At 41.8% G+C, this 22,427-nt stretch overlaps 1 protein-coding gene across 4 annotated transcripts in view; it reads left to right on the top strand.

Moving 5' to 3' along the window:
• Window positions 1-22,427, top strand: part of MAP3K5 (mitogen-activated protein kinase kinase kinase 5) — a 100,433-nt gene that overhangs the window by 38,120 nt on the left and 39,886 nt on the right. For all 4 annotated transcript variants that reach the window (XR_013984340.1, XR_013984341.1, XM_080999503.1 and 1 more), the window contains exons 4-9: window positions 2,378-2,571; window positions 3,157-3,325; window positions 5,690-5,796; window positions 10,887-11,057; window positions 15,306-15,418; window positions 17,010-17,169. Coding sequence is in view for 2 of the 4 variants with exons in the window: in XM_080999503.1 (XP_080855629.1) it covers window positions 2,378-2,571; window positions 3,157-3,325; window positions 5,690-5,796; window positions 10,887-11,057; window positions 15,306-15,418; window positions 17,010-17,169 (914 nt within the window). In the remaining 2 variants the exon portion in view is untranslated. The remainder of the gene's footprint in view (window positions 1-2,377; window positions 2,572-3,156; window positions 3,326-5,689; window positions 5,797-10,886; window positions 11,058-15,305; window positions 15,419-17,009; window positions 17,170-22,427) is intronic.

The raw sequence follows: 22,427 nt of genomic DNA, 5'->3' as shown, positions 1-22,427 counted from the left end.
CTTTTCGTCTTGCGAGGCACCACTGTATTTGTAATTTCACCACATCAAAGCTCTTAACCCTCTTAGCGACTCCCTGATGAAGACCTAATTGGTGGGAAGGGGATCCAAAGGGCTATATGAAATACAAGTGTGGGCGAGGTTCCTCACCCCTAGCTTATCACACTCAAAACAATTGTGAGAATTGCTCCACTAATGAAAGATGAGAAAGTTTGTCAACATTTCAATATCCTGCAAATGTGTGTTGATCTTATCCCTATTAGATAGCAAGTTAGATAGCAAGCTGTCTATTTTTCTCCTTGTAAAAGTGGACTCTCTGCTGTATATTTGTATTAATCACAATATTAGCACATGTTGACTTGATTGCTGAAAATTATGTGAGAAATGGGCTTAATAGTATGCTCTAGATTTTGCCATCTGTTACAACTGTTTGAAAGGAAAACCCTGCAGAGAAGTACTTTCCCCAATAAGTCTTACGCAATACAGTTATTATGGATGGTCTCTGAAAGAGACACAGCAAGGGCTGTAGAAAGGAGAACTGATTCATCACCGACTCATCACCACAATAATATTGGCAATTTCGCTATCACACTAACCAAGCATAAGTACTGGATGACGTAATAATGAATGCTGTGAGATTACCACCTTGTCGTGGTGTAGTGGTGACAGGCTCAATAATGAACGTGTCATAGCTTCTCCAGAGCTGGCAGGATCTTTATAGCCAAGAGGAGTTGTGATTATTGCACAGAGAGGGAATATAGATAATACAACTGCTAGCTTTTTTATTTGGAAATAAGTCCCAATGTGGCTTAAGGAAACAGGACTTTGTAATTCCAGTCTTTTGCTATAAGTTCTCATTAGGGTTGTTCATATTTCAGTAACAGAAACTAGATATCTTCTGAGATTTCCCTGTAACGTTCCCTACAGCAGTATAACACTGATAAGGACACCACCGTAGATATACTAAGAAACTGATCTTACTCTGCTTGAGCTCTCTGACACTAAAATGAAGCTTCAACCATAATTTCTAAAATGTGAAAACTCACAGTGTAAATGGGGGCACAGAGGGGCACATGCAAGCCCCACCCCACGTCCCCCTCAGTTCCTGGCCTTCTCTTTGTTATATGAAGGTGTGCAGGGGGCTTCTTTGAGTAGAAGCCCCTATAGGCCTTCCACACAGAACATAGAGATGGTTGGGAATTGAGGACATAGGAAGGTTGAGGGCAGTGCTGGCATCAGTACCTGTGCTGCCCCCAATTCACAGATACAGAGGTTTGCCTGAATACTCAAAACACCTGAACATGGCATTAACATCCATTGTAAATAACGTACCACGTGGACCTACTTCTTCACTCAGTCATTAGAAGCCCACCTTTCTTTATTTCCCCCCCAAAAAACTAGGTGCGTCCTATGGGGTGAAAAATACAGTAAGTACTTAATTCGTTCTGGAGGTCCGTTCTTAACCTGAAACTGTTCTTAAGCACCACTTTAGCTAATGGGGCCTCCTGCTGCTGCCGTGCCGCTGGAGCACGATTTCTGTTCTCATCCTGAAGCAAAGTTCTTAACCTGAAGCACTATTTCTGGGTTAGCGGAGTCTGTAACCTGAAGTGTATGTAACCTGAAGCATATGTAACCTGAGGTACCACTGTATACTGCTTGATTGTAAGAAACAAACAAACAAGCCCCCGCCTCAAGGCAGTTTTGTTGATCTCTTTGTGATCCTTGTGGTTAGTTTTGCTTTTGCTGTTGGGTTAGCAATGTTTTATTGCTCTGTTGTTGTCCGCGGCCTTGCAGATCCACATGTGTGGAAATGCAAAATAATAGCAAGTTAAATAGTAATCGTTAAGTGTACCACTGAGCTTGCAAACAATATCCTTTCCTTTTTTTTTTTAACTACTTACAAACTCAAACCTGAATTGTTTTAAAGCAAATGTGAGCCATCTGCAAGCTTTGGTCTAATGTTATGAGACCCTCAGCTCTCAGCCAACCTGTCTCCGCTCCCAGCTGGACAGAAACACACAGAGAGATAAAAGAAAGATGATGGAAAGAAAGAAAGAAAGAAAGAGAGAGAGAGAGAGAAAGGGCTGTGCATTGCCCTCTTCGGACTTTGCCCCACTAGCTGCTAGCTTTTGCCCTGACTGCAACTGGCATGTGGTCCTTGACAGATAACCCCCCAAGGAATTGCTGTAATCAACAGGAAAGCATTGAATATAGGTTGTACTGGGTTATTTCCAACTAAGTCATACTCGGATCAGACTTATTGAAATGAATTGACATGTTATTCAAGTCCATTGATTTCAATGGGTCCAATGGTTTAGCTTTAATAAAGCATTCTCATGTCATAATTTATACAGAGTGTATATTTTTATTTCTCCTGCAGATGTGCACTGGCAACTACATATTCGTACCATATATGATAACTCCCCATAACAAAGTCTACTGTTGTGACAGCAGTTTTATGAAAGGACTAACTGAGCTGATGCAGCCCAGCTTTGAACTTCTGCTCGGGCCAATATGTTTACCTTTGGTTGACCGTTTCATTCAGCTTTTGAAGGTGGCACAGGCCAGCTCAAGGTAAGGATCCTCACGATAATGCAATCGTCTGCCAAATTCACATGTGAAAGCCTTTCAAGAGGGGGGAAATCAGTGAGACAAGTATAGCATATGGTAGTAGCATCCAAGGGATGATAATCTCTGTGTTCTTAGGTTGTACAGTGAAGTTGTCCCATTCATTCAATGACTTCTGCTTGTACAATTGCACTTCCTCTTACTCTTCTTCCATCCCCACACACTTCCCACCATTCTACTTTAGGGTTGGGGAGAGTCCCAGAACAAATTAGTGGTGTGTGCATGGGCAGGAGATGGTGGGGATGTTTTATTGCACAAGCATTTATGCAAATGGAACAACTTTGTCAGGTGCAACCTTGTGTGTAGGAGCATTCTTTGTATTGGGAGTGACCTGGGTGGAGTGACATTGTTCCTGGTCAAGCTGTTTGATAGCAAGGACAATGCACCTCAGCTGTGATATTGCTGAAACTGGAGAGAACCCACAATCCTACCTCAGCTTCTTCAAAAGCTCAAGAAGCTGAAGGGACTACCTGAAAAGTAACTGTCCTTGAATATTCAGGCTGAAATTGATAGTTTTCTTTTCCATTCTAGTCAATACTTCAGGGAGTCAATTCTTAATGATATCCGAAAAGCACGTAACTTATACACGGGAAAAGAACTAGCCACAGAACTGGCCAGGATACGACAACGGGTGGATAACATTGAGCTTCTGTCTGCTGACATTGTGATAAACTTGTTGTTGTCTTACAGAGATATTCAGGTAGGATCCTATTGTTTAATTTGAATGTATTGCTCCTGTTATTCCACCGACATATTTCTTCTCACTACTAACATATCCATTATAACAAAATCATACTCTGTGGGGTGCTCCTGTTCACTGTTCCTAGAAGTCAGATGTGCCTTCTTCCACAGATAGTTCATTCAAGTTCCACCTCCCAACCAGTTTTCCACACACCCCTGGTCAGTCAGCTTTCCGTGGCTAACTAAACACACAAGGCCCTTATTTCAGAGGAGGCTTGCCCCCATTAAGGTCCCCTCCCAAAAGGTGTTTTTCTCCTACTGTAAGTCTGTATTGATTTATCATTTTGACATTTGCATTCCTGGTGGGGTGGGGGAGATAGATATTTAACAAATAAAAAAGGTAAAACCTTTGTAGGTTTCCTGAGCCTGCTAATACTTCCCTCTAGAGCAGCAGTGGAGAACCTTATTCCTCCAGGCCGCTCTTATCTGCCCTTACAACACTTTCCAGGCCACACCCCCTCAGTGGCCTTGCTTCCCATCCCTGGTAATTTTTCATGGTTGAAATGTGTCCTACAACCTGGGTAATGCCTACCACACAAAAGTAAACTTTGCATTAGCTTGCCCGCACACTTTTGTCTCTCAGCCCACCTACCATTGGGCATGTGGCCCTCAGAAGCTTGCACAGAAGGGAATGTGGCCCTTGGGTTCCACACCTCTGCTCCAGAACATGGGTTTTGACTACATGAGCAGTGAGTGGCACACACACCTGAACATCAGAAACAGAGGGAATTAATATCTGCTGCAGGAAATTCTCAGAGCAAATGCTTGACCAGTAAATGGATCTGGGTCAGCTGCTGCTTCCAGTGAAAAGAGCATGGTGACGCATGCGGGGAGCTCTGGACAAATGGCTCACTGGCACTTATGTCTCACTGCAGAGTGAAAGCACTCATGCAGTTGCCAGATTTTAAAACAGAACTTTGTTGCCATGGCAACTTTGTGTACATCTATGCCTAGGCCTGTGGAAAGGGGTGGGTGTATAATGGCTAGGATTCTGAATTCCTTTTAAAAAAGTCTATTATATTATGCATATTGGAGAACACTGTGTTAAGTTTGGTAGCTGGGTTATAAAGAAATTATGTGAGAAAATTCCATGCCTATGCTGGGACTTTTAGTGCAAGCTGAAGGAGTCCCAGTGCAACATAGGAAGCTCTCTCATACAGACTTAGATCCCCTTTCTTGCTATAGCACTTCACAAAGTGGATGGGGGGAGGGTTTAACCCTACAGAAGTGCCATCTGATAGTATGCAAGGAACTACTGTCAGATTAAGCTGCAGGAGTCCCAGTGCAACATAGAAAGCTGCTTTATACTGCCTTGCTCCATATTGCCCCCATTGATTGGCAGTAGCTCTTCAGGGCTTCAAACCAGGAATATTCCCAGCTCTATCTGGAGATGCTGGGACCTTCTGTATGTAAAGTGAGTGCTCTGCAATGGAGCTATGGTCCTTCATGTACTTGTTCACATGCTCCTGTGATGGTGCTTAGAAACCCCTGCAAGGCATTATTGAAGCTTTTCAAAGGCTCTTGTGCCTTTTAACTGAAACATTTCCTCCTTGTAAATTCAGTCTGTTTTTATTACTTCCTGATAAATACGGGGGGGGGGGGGGATTGGTGATAACTAGCCTATGTTAATTGCCCTTTGAATAACCTTTCTTAATTATACCTGTGTCAGTTTCTATTCCTGTGTGTAGAGAAAGCTTTAATTATTCATTTTACCTCATTTGTTATTTGCTATTAATAGTCCCTTTTCCTATGAAAAAGAAATATGGCTTAATTATGCTTAATTCAATCACCACCTGCAGCCCATTATTTTTTTCAGTTCAGGGGCACATTTGGAATTCTGGCACCACAGAATATGCATTTCACAAAAGAAAAACTGGTGATGTTCAGAACCAGCCCACAAACACACAAAAAGGCATCAAGATCTATTACTACCCTACCAACCAATATAACACAGACTAAAAGGGAGGCAACCCTCCCCCAAACCCTCCTTTTGGAGGGTGGGCAAGTTGCCTTGGTAGGTGCTGCATTGGGGACATCAGGTTTAAATTAGTGTTTTTAAAATGAACAGTGCAATTTTATGCATGTCTGCTCAGAAGTAAGTTGGTGGCAGTTGAATGGAAGCAGAAAGAGGATGGTTGAGTAAAAGCTCTTTCATTAGATAATGAAGAACATTATGATTATAGTATCCACTTTAACTTGTGCCTCTTCAGGTGCAACTGTTAAATCGTTTTGTCATGTCAGAAGTGCACCAGGAAAGTTTACTCTTATTTCTCTTTCTTGCTATAATGACTTAAATAAATCCTTTCACTCTGTTTCTTGGAAGGATTATGATTCTATTGTGAAGCTGGTAGAGACATTAGAAAAACTTCCAACCTTTGACTTGGCTTTGCATCATCACGTGAAGTTTCATTATGCATTTGCACTGAACAGGTAAGAGCTTTCTTTCCTAATGGAATTTTGTTGGTTTCGTGTAAGTCATTTCCTTAAATGTTCCTTCTACAAAAGCTTGAAGCTTTTCTCAGCTTTTTCAGTGGAACTTCTTGTTCGAGTCATATGTCTCTTTCTGCATTTCCCTGCCTTCTTTACCTCCTCTTCTTCTTCCTTCACACCCTGGGAGTTAGATTTGGCTTTCCATCTGTGTGAAAATCGATATTTAACTTTATTTTCTGCTCATGATTATGAAAGCAGTTTGATCAAACAGAAAACATGAAGAGACGATTGTTGATTGAACTATCCATGAAACATACTCAAAAGCATAAAGTACAAATCGGCACAATTCTGGTCAGACGTGATGTGCAGCATGCACACTGACATAAATTTGCACAATGTACTGTAGGCATGTAATTGTAAGCAGGCCTTGTGCCCTTGCAAGAATACAACATGACTTCTCTGTGGCTGAAATAATTAGCCTGTATGAATACTCTCTTAGGATTAGAATGGTAGACTAAAATTTTGAGCTGTGGTTCTCTAAATTGTGCACGAGGCAAACTGGGGCATGGCAGGGCGCAGTAGGGCCTGTAGAATTGCTAAGAGAAATGAAATTTCTGTGTTGCATCTTTAGTATGTTAGTCACTTGGTGATTTACCGTATTTATGATCTGAGCCATCAGTAATCAAATATCATTAAGGTTTCATTGCACCTGAGATGGAGGCAGTTCGTTCACTTAGAGCTAGCCTAGATATCTACATCAATGGTGTTCCCTGGTGGAAACCGGAATGCTTATGACTTGAAGGTCTTAATTTACATAATGAATTGTGCTAAACAATTTAGCTAAGTCATATATTTCCTGGTGTGGAGTTTTTGATACAGTGGTGCCTCGCAAGACGAAAAACTCGCTAGACGAAAGAGTTTTCCGTTTTTTGAGTCGTTCCGCAAGACGAATTTCCCTATGGGCTTGCTTCGCAAGACGAAACGTCTTGTGAGTTCTTGCGAGTTTGTTTCCTTTTTCTTAAAGCCGCCAAGCCGCTAAGCTGTTAATAGCCGCTAAGCCGTTAATAGCTGCTAAGCCTCTAATAGCCGCTAAGCCGCTAATAGCCATGCTTCGCAAGACGAAAAAACCGCAAGACGAAGAGACTCGCAGAACGGATTAATTTCGTCTTGCGAGGCACCACTGTACCTGGCTATATCTGTCTGGGATAGTTTATGGGCCAAAAAATGAAGCTTAGTCCAGTCAAGACAGAGGTTTTGTTGGTGAATTGTGTGACCTGTGCAGTGGTGTTCAACTCGTTCTGGATGCACTCCCTCAAAAGGTTGAGAGCTGAAACACCCAGTTTTGTTACTGGAGACCAATTGGCATCTATGCAATACAGTACCTTTTACCAGCTAAGGCAAGTTCTCCAGTTATAACTAAAATGAACCCTCTGAGGAAGAGCCAGCTTGTTCACAGCATGTCTGATGCAAAACATTTGTTGGAATGTCTCTACATTGAAAACTATTTTTCCTGCACTTTTTGGCTTGCATCTACTTTTATAGCTCAAATTGGTGCCTCCCCATTCTTTTGCCTTTGCATCAGCCATAATTCCCCCCTTGGAGGGAGAGAATACCTGGCTACTGGTATCCATTTCCTAGTAACCTCCAAATTAGACTGAAGTATGTGGGGTTTCCTCTGAAGACATTTCAGAAACTTCAGTTCAAAACAGAGATGCTCGACTATTAATTGGGAATGGCTGTGGGAAATAGTTGTTTTGAAAAATGAGAACACTTGCTGCTATTCAGTTACCAAGCACAGTCAAAGGTTCTGTTGCCTTTAAAAGCTCAAAACAGCTTAGGACCCAGATACCTCTAAAAGACTATTTTCCCACACCTGAGCTGACCGAACAATCCTCATCAATGACCCTTCCTTGAGTCCTTCCACTCTTCTGAAGCTGAGCTGGTGGTGACTGTTGTGTGCTGTGCCGTCAGTTGTCCTGTGTGGAGGTGGAATGCCTTTCCCATGAGGCTCATTTGGCACTGAATCTGATGTCCTTCTGACACCAGGCAATGATTTACCCAGACCTTCCAGCATGTCGTTGAAGCTGGTTTAAACTGAAGGTTTTTTTTTACTGATTCTGCTGTGTTTATGCTTGTATTTGTTGGGTTGGTTTTAATGTTGCATTCTACTGTGCATGATACTGTTGTTTTTTTTATTATTGTTGTGAAACAGTCTTGGGAATTGTTTTATTCACCTTGCAAATTTTGTAAAATGAAGGGAAGCATATAAATATTTTAGGTAAATAAATATTGTCACTAGAGGCTAGCATCCTTGTGACGAGTGCAATGTTTAGACCATCTCTTGTTTGCAAGACATCTGGTGATGTGCATATATGAAATGTCTTATCTGGATCACGAAATAAAGCACAATGTAAGCCCCAATTCATTGCTTTGCTACATAATGCAGTAGTCTATGATTCTCATTCTTTATGTTGATTGCTACCATTAGAAATAATGCTTCCCCTAAACTCTGACACCCCTACTTTTTCTTTCCTGGAATAAGTTAGACCTCAGCTGACCCTGGTCCCTCCCTCTCTCCTCCAATTTCTTTTGCTCTGCATTGTAGTAGGACCTGACACTGATTTCAGTTACATTTGGGGAAGCTTGTTGGACCAGGATTTGAAACCTTCTGCCATATATAACATACAAGCTGCTATGGTTATATGCCCTAGCATAACCCTGCAGAGAGGTTATTATCAGTGGGGCAAGCTCAGAACTGGGCAGCAAAATGTTGGGCTACAGTGCAGCCAATACTCCATTTGCAATGCCGCCACTGTCTTCTGGCAGCTGCCAGTTTATTTCACACAGTGATATCTGTGGTGGCTTGGGAAATAGGTGGGACAAAACAGCTTCTGTTAGGAAGTGGCAGCAGATAACAAGAAGCAGAGGGCAACTCATGGGGCTCTGAACTTTGGCTTTCTTTCTTATCAGATTTGGAAGCTCTGCACCTGGACAAATTTGGTCTTCCTCTGGAATTCCTTTAGCTATCTAGCAACAAAGGTGTGCTTAGCACGGCATAGAATATACAAGGCATTCTGTCCCTGCATAAGAATATGCAGGGGCAACTATTTGGTTTTTTAAAATATTATTTTAAAAAGGGATGTTGAACATTTCCTGGCTTTGAATGGGTATAAGGAGGACAAGGCTTGCATTTGAGCTGCCTTTGTCAACTTAGTGCCTTGCGAGCAGAGGCTAATGGGACTTGTAGGCCAAAACATGTGGAGGGCACCAGGTTGGTGAAGGTTCAACTGAAAAGGGGCAGAAAAGATTTCATGGAAGAAGGTTGTTTTGAAGTGGGGTATGGAATAGGATGAGTTGTGTGTGTGTCACTGGGCAAGCAAAGATGACACAGTGGAAGTGGATAGGCCAGTTCCCAAGGTCAACTGAAATGTTACTTGGCAATCTCTTTTCTTTTGACTAGTAATGTGTTCATATTGTAAGGAAGTTCTAGCTGTAATCTGTGAGCCATGATAGCTTTCACAGGCTTTGTGATATGATAGTTGTAGTTATGGCACAATATGTTTAAACTTATCATCATCATAAAGAAATGCACAGAAAGTTCACCTTTGTTGTAATCTTGAAGAACGGAAAGTGTGTGGGTACCAGTTTAAGTTTTGAATATCTCATAACAATAAAATGTAAAATACTTTAGGCAACTTGAGGTAGGAGTGAGGCTCGTTCTTCTAATGTTTCAGCTTGAAACAATGCATTATTCCTTTGGCAAATAATGGGGTGGAAGCAGAATCATGTGAGTCTACTGCTCAGAGCAAATCCACTTGGAACAAAGTGTCATATCCAGTTTTGGGACTTGTGCCTTTCATGTTTGATAAACAGAGAGCAAAGTGGCAACCGGGAAGTAAGCAGGTGAGAAAAATTACACTGAAAAAATCTGGAGCAAATGTTGCCACCACTTAATCAGCATTTTACAAAATGGTTACATAACATATGTGACATGAAATGGACTCTGTATTAAGTGAATCTTTAGCCTCTTATAGCCATGTTAAATTTCTCATATCAGTCAGCTTTCTAGATGGAAAGTTGAGGACAAAACAGAGATAAAATATAGTTGGAATGATGTGGAGAAAATCTAATTAATTTGGTGATTTTGCCTCTTGGGCATTCTTTATTTGTTCATTATTTTACAAAGCTGCAAAGCATAGAAAGGCACTCTTGAATGTCTCCTTCATTGTGTTGCTAGGGAAATATGGAGAGGGCTGCTTACCCAGGGATGCTTCAAATGTGACTAATTTCCTGCATGTATAGCTTCTGTGTAGAACAGCTATACAAACAAGGTCTAGATTACCATGTGTGACAATTGTACATGGGATTATTTTTTAGCATATAAACACACTGTACAAGCAGCAAAAGAAATCTGTATTTGAGAGTCGATGGCTTGTTTGTGTGCTTTTTCCTACTTGGAAATGCTGTATGCTGGAATCGGTTGCATTAGAAGCAATTCTGCATCTCAAAGAAACTTGCATTAATTTGAGGTCAGCCAAGGAATGAATGTTTCTGATGATCATGAGAACATGGAATGGGAAGACCTTCAAAAAGTGGTCAGTGCAAGAATGGATTCTCCCTGCACTGACCAATCAGCAAGTAGTTTTATTTTTAGATTTCCTACTTGAGAGCAACAAACTATTTTTTTAAGTCAAAAGGCCTCAACTGACTGTGACAGATTATGAGATCCATTTCCTGTTGCTACCTTTATTGCAACCCATTATGTTAAAACTCCAGAGGAAAATCATACTGCAAAGAGAAACTATTCTGTAATATCTGAACAGAGAGTTTACTAAAATGTTCCCTGTTTCATATGCATTATGTCATACCGCCAGATGCCTACAGTACAATTTTCTGTGAAGAGCAAAAGGAGAAGGTTATTTTCATTCAATTTAATGAGACAGCTATCTTTTCTCCCTGCCTTGCCCCCCAGCTCTATTCAAATTCTAGCCATGCCAAAAGAATGCAATGTGTTCAGATATCAGGACAACAGAGAATTATGACAAATTCAAATGTTTGTATTCTTTTTCTTATATATTAAAAAAACCCAGGCGAAATCTTCCTGGAGACAGACAGAAAGCTCTAGATATTATGATACCTCTAGTGGAACATGAGAGTCAAGTACCTTCTGATATGTACTGCCTTGTGGGACGGATCTACAAAGATATCTTTCTGGATTCTGGATTTACAGATACAGAAAGTAGAGACCAAGGCACCTTATGGTAAGTAGCACCATGTTACATGTCCACATAATTTTAACAAAAACACTCCAGCTGACAACAGGAGTTGGAAATGGGCTCCTTTTTTTCTATTTCTACAAACTCGTGGCTACATAAAATTAATTAATAATCTAGTGAATAAATATGATTCCAGTTAGGCTGGGCAACTTTACAGTTGATGTCGTAGGATAGGGACCAACTCTTCCACTGCCAGAAGTTTTGTTTCATTATTTTTTCTTGCCCATTGAAGCATGCTCGATGAGTCCATGTGGCTTATCTTCCTATCTTCTCTCATGATCTGCTTGTTTCCAAGTTGAGGACAAGAGTGAACGCTGCTAGGTGATAGACTTTCTATTAATATCAACACAGCGATGACAAGTTAATTATTAGCTGTCAGATTTTTCTCAGACACGTTGCTGCTATAATGCTGACAGGGTAAATCAGGCAAGATGGTTTTCTTCCTCTTGTTAGCTTGGCTAACAAATCTCTAGCTAGTCTGGGTGTGGGCCCAAAGCTGTCAGCTGGTTGGGTTCAGCTTGTGCCAGTTTCCAGTAGATGACTATAGCCAAGCAGGCATAACCAAAAAGCAGCCTATAGCAGAGAGAGAGAAGAGGGTTAAAGGAGGACAGATATTAGAAGTTGAAGAGAGTGACTTGTTAGCAACAAGCTTCCAGCATAGTACTAGGAGTTCTGCTAAAAATGTTTAGAGCTGTTAAGTCATTAAATTGACCTTGTATAATGAATGTTTAGTTCCTTGTATACATGGTGTAACAAGGCTGACATGCTGGTGCAGTTTTATTTTGTTTACATTGAGTTTTTATTATTGTGCTGGGCAGACATTTTATGTGCTGTAGTAATATAAAGGTTTGGCTTTAGCATTTAATGTATTACAGTATATTTTGTATTGTTTCCATATGCATTATTAAAGGAGATTCTGTCACACACTAAAGAAAACTTCCACCTAGACAGATTCTTCTAAAAGCCAGATATAAAAAGCTATTCAATTTTTATTAATTTTAAGAATTTTAAATAAATTCTGAGACTGTGACTGGAAATAAAGTCTGTCACCTTGAAGGGCTTTTACTTGCCAGCTGCATTTGTACATAATGCTAAACCATGATTTTAGCACTACATGTACAAACTGAAACAAGCCCAAGCAAAGTCTTGGGCTTCCTCTTTCCTTCCACGCACCTGGAAATCTCTATCTCAGTTAGTAGTTACATGCAGATAAGATACTATGGTGCTTCACAACCTCTGGTTAACTAAGGTAAAGGTAAAGGACCCCTGGACGGTTAAGTCCAGTCAAAGGCGACTATGCGGTTGCGGCGCTCATCTCGCTTTCAGACTGAGGGAGCCGGTGTTTGTCCACAGACAGCTTTTTGGGTCATGTGGCCAGCATGACTAAACCACTTCTGGCGCAGCGGAACACCGTGACGGAAACCAGAGTGCATGGAAATGCCATTTACCTTCCCATCACATCGGTACCTATTCATCTACTTGCACTGGTGTGCTTTCAAACTGCTAAGTTGGCAGGAGCTGGGACAGAGCAACAGGAACTCACCCCATTTTGCGGATTCGAACCACCAACCTTCTGATCGGCAAGCCCAAGAGGCTCAGTGGTTTAGACCACAGCGCCACCCACATCCCTGGTTAACTAAACAAACTATCTTCATAATATCTTTTTTGGCTTCTTTTGAAACTGGCCAGGGTTTGTGATAAACCATGATCCTTGGTCCCCAAACAAATACAAGATTAGTGGAAACTGAAAATAACTGCTGGTGACGTCCTTCTCCTGGCCATGTGGCGGGAGGAGGAGAGGGCATGTGCTCGTGCATGTGTAGCACCAAACCATGGTTTAGCATTGCATTGGAATCCAGCTGCAGTGTGATAGCAAGCAATATGATCCCTCATGCCATTCAGAGGCATCAGAATCCCAAGAGCCTTTAGCCACAGGATTCATGTTGTACTCTCAAGTTGTTCCCTGGAGGCATGTTTGTGAACTGATGACCCATGAAGTAATGAAGCAGTGAGGAAACCTCTTATCTTACATTTCTACCACCCACCATGAGGAAGTTTCTGGAAACATCTGCACATAGAGATAGCTCAAAGTGGCACACATAATCGGGGAGAACCATTTAGTGTGGTCTCACCCTGATCACATAGAAAGTTTCTGTAGTTGCTGGCAGTAGCATACCTTGCAAATCGTCTAAACATGGCAGGACTGGCAAGTCTCTATGGCAGAGCCATCTTGTTCCTTTCCCAGCGTATCAGGCTTCTACTCAGGGTGATGGGGAAGGTCTCAGCTTACGTAGCTCAAAACACTCCAGTGTTAAAATGGGTGGGTTATAACAGTGGCAACAGCAGAAACTGTGCCAGTAGCATTTGGGGTATTTGAAGAGCCCTTCTACTTGAGTTCTGGAGGTAAGATGGTGGTGATTCCTGTACCCATTTGATTCCTAACTTCTTGCCTAATGCAGGTTCTTTAGCTGTACTTTTCCCTTCCTGTCCCTCCTCTGAAAGCAGCTGTTGGACTTAACTGGGCAAAGGCTGGATGAGCACAGGGAATGCAATAAACAGTCACCTTTAACCTTGTTTTGTGGTCTTTAGACAGGGTTCAGGCAGAGAGTTCTGGGCATGCTTTCACTGTGCTGTTTTGTTTTCCATACAAACAAGATTTTTGCCTTCCACCATGTAACTCTGCCACTGCCTATTTACAGTAAATTCATTTTAAAAGTCGTGGAAAGTGGGAAGTGGTGTGTCTGGTAAATATAGGCTGCCGCTTGCCTTCCTTTTGTGTGTGCACTTTGGATGAACAGAAATGCTTGTTTGGATTGGATTTAGTCTCTCATGCATTTTTGCCCTGCTTAGCAACATACCGCATTTTAAGAGATCCAAGGAATCTTACAAATTTAAGGAATTAATTGTTATTCAGTGCCAAGTTAGTGCATTCTGAGTAGAAGGATTAACTCCAGTTTATTTGGTGGACTTTTCTCTTTTCTGTTGTAAAGTTGCCAGGAAAATGTATAGCAGCAATGAAATTATGTGTCTGCCAAACATGTTAATTATTAGTGAGGGAGGGAAGGATTTCTTTTTTGGACATCAACATTGTGTTAGTTTGAATGTCCTTCCTCATTTTGTCATGCCTGACTGTACTGCAAAATGAAGAGAGGTAATAAAATGAGTTAAACTGAGTTGAAAGGACCAGTGCTCTGACCACTGATCTGCTGTGGGTTCCTTTGTCTTTTGTTTGAAAAGTTGCTGTGAGAGAGGGTAACTGAAAATAGAGACGCTTTTTCCTTCTCACTCCAGTCCCTTCCAACACATCTTTTCAAACAACAAAGACCTGCCCAGCTACATTGACACATGCTTAAGGGGTGTGCATAAATGGACCCTAAGAGTGTAAGTTGTGAGCTGGATGTCCCTGCAGTTAAAGCCTCTTCTGATGAATTCATTAAGTACATAGGAAGCTTCCTTATATGGAATCAGACTCTTGGTCTATCTAGCTCAGTATTGGCTTCTCTGCCAGGCAGCATTTTTCTAGGTCTCCAGGCAGAGGCCTCTCCCTGCCCTACCTGGAGATGCTGGGGCTTTCGGCATGCTCTACCACTGAGCTACAGCACTTCCAAGTCTGTGGGCAAGCTCCTATTCCCGCAGCCTTTGTCTGCCTGGCATGCCTTGCCAGGATTGTTTTATTGTGAAGCACTTTGAGCACTTGAGATGAATTCTACAAATAAGCCCTGGGTGTTGATATTATTAAATATGTATTTGAAAACTCTTCCGCCTTTCCTTCTAGTTTGGTATACTGCATAACGCTGTACTGATTTGCCTACTGTCGCAGGATCACTGAATATAAACAAGAGAAGGAGAACTTCATGACAACAATATTAATCTCTAATGAGGGGGCATAAATCATAATTCTAGTATAAATGCCATAAGGAATTTTAATGCCAGCATTCAGAAATAGTTCTTCGTGCAAAACAGCAAAGATGTTAACCAGCTATATATTTTTCACAAGTGAATAAACACAAGAATCTGAAGAAAACAGTAGGAGGGTGCTGTAAATGTTGGCTTCTTAAAATAACCATGCTGCCTGGATGGAAAATTATAAGCAGAATATTTTTGTGCTTGAATGGGTTGGTCAGGCTGAACAAACTGAAGAGCGGCACTTAGAGTACCAAATATGTATATAATTGTCCCTTTGTACGTCTTATTTTTTATATATCTATATCTATAACTTGTTTGTTCTCCTAGGTTCAAGAAGGCATTTGAGTCAGAACCAACATTACAGTCGGGGATTAATTATGCAGTCCTTCTCTTGGCCGCTGGTCACCAGTTTGATACCTCATTTGAGCTACGGAAAGTTGGTAATTATAGCCTGTTGATGCACAGGCAAATAAAATTCAGTGACAGCATTTTCACCACCCTCTGTTTTACAGGAAACAATCTGATGAATGCATTCAGAGTTCTTTGTTAGTTAGTAATTCTGCACTTCGGCTAAGTTTTCCATTAAAAAGGTATAACTTTGAGCCACTGCATGGATCCTGCCTGTTACAATTATCTTGCCTAAGTTCAGTTTTCTGGGTTAAATGTCTCTCTTGCAGAGTCAGTAATGAAAAGAGCTTTTTATGGTGACTCAGTGATATTGTTGGATAAATTATGAATACTGATTAGTAAACCCTGCTAGTTCTAGTCTATGAATAATCTAATAACGAACTTCATTGGCTCTCTAGGACTAAGGTTTGTCCTAGTGAGGATCCTGCAAGCTGTTGTTTCCCCCATTGGTTGTTCTTATTGAGCTACATATTATCTTACACTTCCTCTAAATGTGGAATTAGTTGTAATAGTTATTTACTATAACATTTCCTTTCCCCTGAAACCTAAGGGTCCTAGGGTTAATGCATGGCATTATCAAGAGTCTGTTATAGCAGACTAATATTCTAAACGGCTACAATGCAGCTGCAAAAGCAATTATGGTTAGATTGCTTGTATGATTATTATGGTTAGATTGTTGTTTTGTAACTGATATTTCAGCCTTTGCCAACATAGTGCCTTTCACATGTTTTAGACTACAACTCCCATCAGCTCCAGCCAGCATGGCCAGTGGTCAGGGACGATGGGAGTTATAGTCCAAAATATCTGAAGGGCACATGCTTTAAATGACATTTGTGGTTGTTATTTGTGAGCCACTTTCTGCACGATTGCTTTCAAAAGTGGGTTCTAAATATGACAACAAATAAATCTTATTTATTTTTGCAGGGCTCCGAATGAAGTCTCTCTGAGCTAAATTAAGCTTGCTTAGTAGCAGTGTTTTGAGGATTGTTCTGTGGATATGAGTTTCCTTAACCTTCACTGTGTCTATTTTGAAATGTCTCTGAGGCTTACAGAACAAACACAAGATCTGACTAAGTAATACTCAGAACAGACCTATTGAAACCAGGGGATTAAGATTTGTTGTGGTTTTCTTGATCTCAGTGGGTCTATTCTATATTAGTGGGTCACAGTCCCCTTGAATTAAAAAATGGGGAGATGCAAAGAATAGGTAAGGAATGCCGGAATTATTCAGTGGATCAGTGTTCAAAACTCTGGGTAGCCATTGGCTAGGACATGGGTAGGGTTTGAAGGGCCTACAATATGTCCTCATCTCTTAAAGCATGCACTCTTGGGATGATTAGGTTGTCTGCCGTCCCAGTCACCATATGTGTTAGTGGTGCTGGTCTAGAATCCAGTGAAGCTACCAGTTAAATGCTCGCTTTCTATTATCTTGTCATATTGAGAAACTGGATTGCAGTTAAGCAAGAGAGAAGCAGAAAGAGAAGGAAGACTGGTTTATAAATCAGAACACCGTATTGTGGGTGATTAGGACCACCAATTTCAACGGAGCTTAAGTATGCATTAACTTGAGTTTTTGTTTGCGGTGCAGTTTTACGGAGAATTTTTTCTGTATTATTTCTCCAGGAGTAAAGATAAGCAGCCTGCTTGGGAAAAAAGGAAACTTGGAAAAATTGCAGAGTTACTGGGAAGTCGGATTTTTCCTGGGAGCTAGTGTTCTGGCAAATGACCACACAAGAGTGATACAGGCTTCAGAGAAACTTTTCAAATTGAAGACGCCAGCGTGGTACGGCTCTTGTATGATCCGTGTGCATTGAATCAAAATACTCAAAGTACTCTAGCATCTGTTCTGATCTGAATATTCTGGGGGGAGGGGGAAATTAGTGTAAATCTAAGTGGCAATATTTCCCATTCCCAGATTTTTGAATATGGGCTCAGCAACTGTGTGGTGTTTTTTTTTAAATTACTCCTATTTTATCCTCACAAAACCCTGTGAGGTAGGTCCAGCTGACCAGCCCAAGATCACCCAGTAAACATCATGGGTGGGGCTTTCTAACCATTACACCAATTGCCTCTTAAGGTTGGGCTCTTGGCATTCTTGCGGGAGGCCAAGTCATCAAGCAAAAACCGCCCCCTTTCTATACAAACAATTCCATAGCAAGGTGACCCCACATTCCATATAAACAGAATCTCTTGCAGTAGTTGGTAATAACTGCTCAGAAAATTTTAGTCACGTTATCTTAAAAAATAGATTCCCCAATACATTCAGTCAGCCCATGTAAACAATTTACAGACAGTTGCAGTACTGTATTCAGCAATGCTGTCCATCCAGAATGATAGCTAAAGCCAATTATGTTGCTAGTTTCACCCCCTTCTTTTTAAACTCTTTTATTAGCTCAAAATGGTTCTGGCTTTTAGTCAATAAAATAGCAACTACACATTGAAATCAAGTTGCTTCATTTTCTACTTAACAGTGTAGCCTCCACTTGATATTGTGGCCAGGGCCAGACTAGTGGATGGATGAGACATTATTTGCTTTCCAAAACGTAAGAGGCAGCAGTGTTGTCGTTCTTTAGAGCCTCTACGGACTCACAAATGTCAGCCATTTGGTTGCTTCGGGAAGCTGGCTTGACGTTGCTAGGCAACAAAAACCCCTCAGCCAATTTCAGATCAAATTGGGGGGAAGGTGGGTCTCTGGGGAAGTAAGAGGTCACAGGGACCTGAAGGACTGGGAAATGGAAGGTGTGGAAATGTACATGAAGTTAGCTCCTTTAATCAGGACATGCATGCACTTGTTCTGTGTTTACATGTACAGAAAAGTGTAGATTCCAACTTCATGTATTTATGCAGGCCTGTGTATGTTTAATTCCCCACTAACTTCATTGGGACTTAGATGGAAGTAAGTGTCCATAAGCCTGCAGCCTTATTTGGTGATAACTAGTTTTCTCAACATCCTTTTCCTGGTTGTCTAAACGTCATTGAACCTAGACCTAGGAACCCATTTAAATTAGCGCCTTCTCTGGTTAATGTGGATGACATTCAGTGTGCTCCAAGCTATAAGAGTCTAGGTAAAAGTCAACCACTGAATTCCATGGGCTAAAATGAGATTTGAACCAAGGGATTTCAAGTCCACAGACCACACAACTTATTAGTTTGGGTAGCAGATGCTGTTCCCTTATTTATTTTTTTGTGGTTAACCCTTCAATCATAAAATGGCCTATTAGTGACACCACTGTATTTTCCCCTTTGCCTTGTACAAACAATAAGAACTTGAGAAGAGCCTGCTGGTTCAGGCCAAAAACCCATCTAGTCCAGCTTCCTGTTTTCACAGTGCCAACCAGATGCCTATGGGAAGCCTCATTGGTACAGTTTAGGTCCCTGCTGAAATCTCTCCCAGGGAGACAGGTGAACTTCCTAAAGTTCTCTCTGGGTTGGCTTTGGGATTCTCTGACTTTCCCAGGAGAAAGGTTTTATGAACCAATCCAAGCTCGCCCTCCCTTACACCTTCAGAAATCCCTTTCCTTATATTGACTGCTGCACAGGAGTCATTGTGGAATCCTTGGGTGAAACTGTCTCCCAGAGTTCCCTTCAGAGTTGCACGCTGTTAGGCAGCACTGTGGGGTGGATGGAGAGGATGTGTGTGTGTGCGCGCGCGCTGTCTTTTCATACTACTGTTCTGTGCTGCCACCAATATTATGGGGGTAAGTGTATTTGGAGGTGCTTTGGCACGGGACTCCTTTGGGGGATTGTAGATGTTGACAGAGATGAGCAATTTGAGAGGGGAATACTTCTCTGGCTTGATTTTTTTATCTAAGTTGGAGAATTTTTGGGAAAGATTCCACTTTGAGGTAAGTTTTATCAGCCCACAGTGTTCTCTCCCCCCCCCCCCCCACGCCTGGATAGGGATAACTTCACAGGCACCTCTAATTCAAAGTGCTTAGCTTCGGCTAGAACATGCCCAATAAGTATAGTTCTTCTGTTAAGACACAAACTAGATGTATAGTATCCCTGCCAAGAAAACTCCATGGACAAAGACAACAGGCATATAAAAGTTATGACGCTGGAAGATGAGCCCCTCAGGTCGGAAGGTGTCCAACATGCTACTGGGGAAGAGCGGAGGACAAGTACAAGTAGATCCAGACCTGATGAAGCGGCTGGGCCAAAGCCGAAAGGACGCTCAGTTGTGGATATGCATGGAAGCGAAAGGAAAGTCCAATGCTGTAAAGAAAAATATTGCATAGGAACCTGGAATGTAAGAACCATGAACCTGGGTAAGTTGGATGTGGTCAAAAATGAGATGGCAAGAATAAATATTGACATCCTGGGCATCAGTGAGCTAAAATGGACGGGAATGGGCGAATTCAGTTCGGATGACTATCATATCTACTACTGTGGGCAAGAAATCCGTAAGAGAAATGGAGTGGCCCTCATAGTCAACAAAAGAGTGGCGAAAGCTGTACTGGGATGCAGTCTCAAAAATGATAGAATGATCTCGATACGAATCCAAGGCAGACCTTTTAACATCACAGTAATCCAAGTTTATGCACCAACTACTGGTGCTGAAGAAACTGAAATTGACCAATTCTATGAAGACTTACAAGACCTTATAGAAGTGACACCAAAGAAGGATGTTCTTCTCATTATAGGGGATTGGAATGCTAAAGTAGGGAATCAAGAGATAAAAGGAACAACTGGCAAGTTTGGCCTTGGAGATCAAAATGAAGCAGGGCAAAGGCTAATAGAGTTCTGTCAAGAGAACAAGCTGGTCATCACAAACACGCTTTTCCAACAACACAAGAGACGACTCTACACATGGACATCACCAGATGGACAACATCGAAATCAGATTGATTATATTCTCTGCAGCCAAAGATGGAGAAGCTCTATACAGTCAGCAAAAACAAGACCTGGAGCTGACTGTGGCTCAGATCATCAGCTTCTTATAGCAAAATTCAAGCTTAAACTGAAGAAAGTAGGAAAAACCACTGGGCCGGTAAGATACAATCTAAATCAAATCCCTTATGAATACACAGTGGAAGTGAGGAACAGGTTTAAGGATTTAGATTTGGTGGACAGAGTGCCTGAAGAACTATGGGTGGAGGCTCGCAACATTATACAGGAGGCAGCAACTAAAACCATCCCAATGGAAAAGAAATGCAAGAAAGCAAAGTGGCTGTCCAACGAGGCCTTACAAATAGCGGGGGAGAGAAGGCAAGCAAAATGCGAGGGAGATAGTGAAAGATACAGGAAATTGAATGCAGATTTCCAAAGAATAGCAAGGAGAGACAAGAAGGCCTTCTTAAACGAGCAATGCAAAGAAATAGAGGAAAACAACAGAATGGGAAGAACTAGAGATCTGTTCAAGAAAATCGGAAATATGAAAGGAACATTTCGTACAAAGATTACCATAATAAAGGACAAAAGTGGTAAAGACCTAACTGAAGCAGAAGTCATCAAGAAGAGATGGCAAGAATACACAGAGGAATTATACCAGAAAGATATGGATGTCTCGTACACCCCAGGTAGTGTGGTTGCTGACCTTGAGCCAGACATCCTGGAAAGTGAAGTCAAATGGGCCTTAGAAAGCACTGCAAATAACAAGGCCAGTGGAAGTGATGGTATTCCAGCTGAACTGTTTAAAATTTTAAAAGATGATGCTGTTAAGGTGCTACACTCAATATGCCAGCAAGTTTGGAAAACTCAGCAGTGGCCAGAGGATTGGAGAAGATCAGTCTACATCCCAATCCCAAAGAAAGGCAGTGCCAAAGAATGCTCCAACTACCGCACAATTTCACTCATTTCACATGCTAGCAAGGTTATGCTTAAAATTCTACAAGGAAGGCTCAAGCAGTATGTGGACCGAGAACTCCCAGAAGTGCAAGCTGGATTTAGAAGAGGCAGAGGAACCAGAGACCAAATTGCAAACATGCGCTGGATTATGGAGAAAGCTAGAGAGTTCCAGAAAGACATCTACTTCTGCTTCATTGACTATGCAAAAGCCTTTGACTGTGTCGACCACAGCAAACTATGGCAAGTTCTTAAAGAAATGGGAGTGCCTGATCATCTCATCTGTCTCCTGAGAAATATCTACGTGGGACAAGAAGCTACAGTTAGAACTGGATATGGAACAACTGATTGGTTCAAAATTGGGAAAGGAGTACGGCAAGGCTGTATATTGTCTCCCTGCTTATTTAACTTATATGCAGAATTCATCATGCGAAAGGCTGGGCTGGATGAATCCCAAGCCGGAATTAAGATTGCTGGAAGAAATATCAACAACCTCAGATATGCAGATGACACAACCTTGATGGCAGAAAGTGAAGAGGAATTAAAGAACCTTTTAATGAGGGTGAAAGAGGAGAGCGCAAAATATGGTCTGAAGCTCAACATCAAAAAAACGAAGATCATGGCCACTGGGCCCATCACCTCCTGGCAAATAGAAGGGGAAGAAATGGAGGCAGTGAGAGATTTTACTTTCTTGGGCTCCATGATCACTGCAGATGGTGACAGCAGTCACGAAATTAAAAGACGCCTGCTCCTTGGGAGAAAGGCGATGGCAAACCTAGACAACATCTTAAAAAGCAGAGACATCACCTTGCCAACAAAGGTCCGTATAGTAAAAGCCATGGTTTTCCCAGTAGTGATGTATGGAAGTGAGAGCTGGACCATAAAGAAGGCTGATCGCCGAAGAATTGATGCTTTTGAATTATGGTGCTGGAGGAGACTCTTGAGAGTCCCATGGACTGCAAGAAGATCAAACCTCTCCATTCTGAAGGAAATCAGCCCTGAGTGCTCACTGGAAGGACAGATCGTGAAGCTGAGGCTCCAATACTTTGGCCACCTCATGAGAAGAGAAGACTCCCTGGAAAAGACCCTGATGTTGGGAAAGATGGAGGGCACAAGGAGAAGGGGACGACAGAGAATGAGATGGTTGGATGGTGTTCTTGAAGCTACCAGCATGAGTTTGATCAAACTGCGGGAGGCAGTGGAGGACAGAAGTGCCTGGCGTGCTCTGGTCCATGGGGTCACGAAGAGTCGGACACG

This window comes from Podarcis pityusensis (genome assembly GCF_964106645.2).
Source record: "Podarcis pityusensis genome assembly, chromosome: 3".
Classification (NCBI taxonomy): domain Eukaryota; kingdom Metazoa; phylum Chordata; class Lepidosauria; order Squamata; family Lacertidae; genus Podarcis; species Podarcis pityusensis.
Note: the sequence above shows the minus strand (reverse complement) of the source record. Positions and strands in the feature narration are given on the sequence as shown.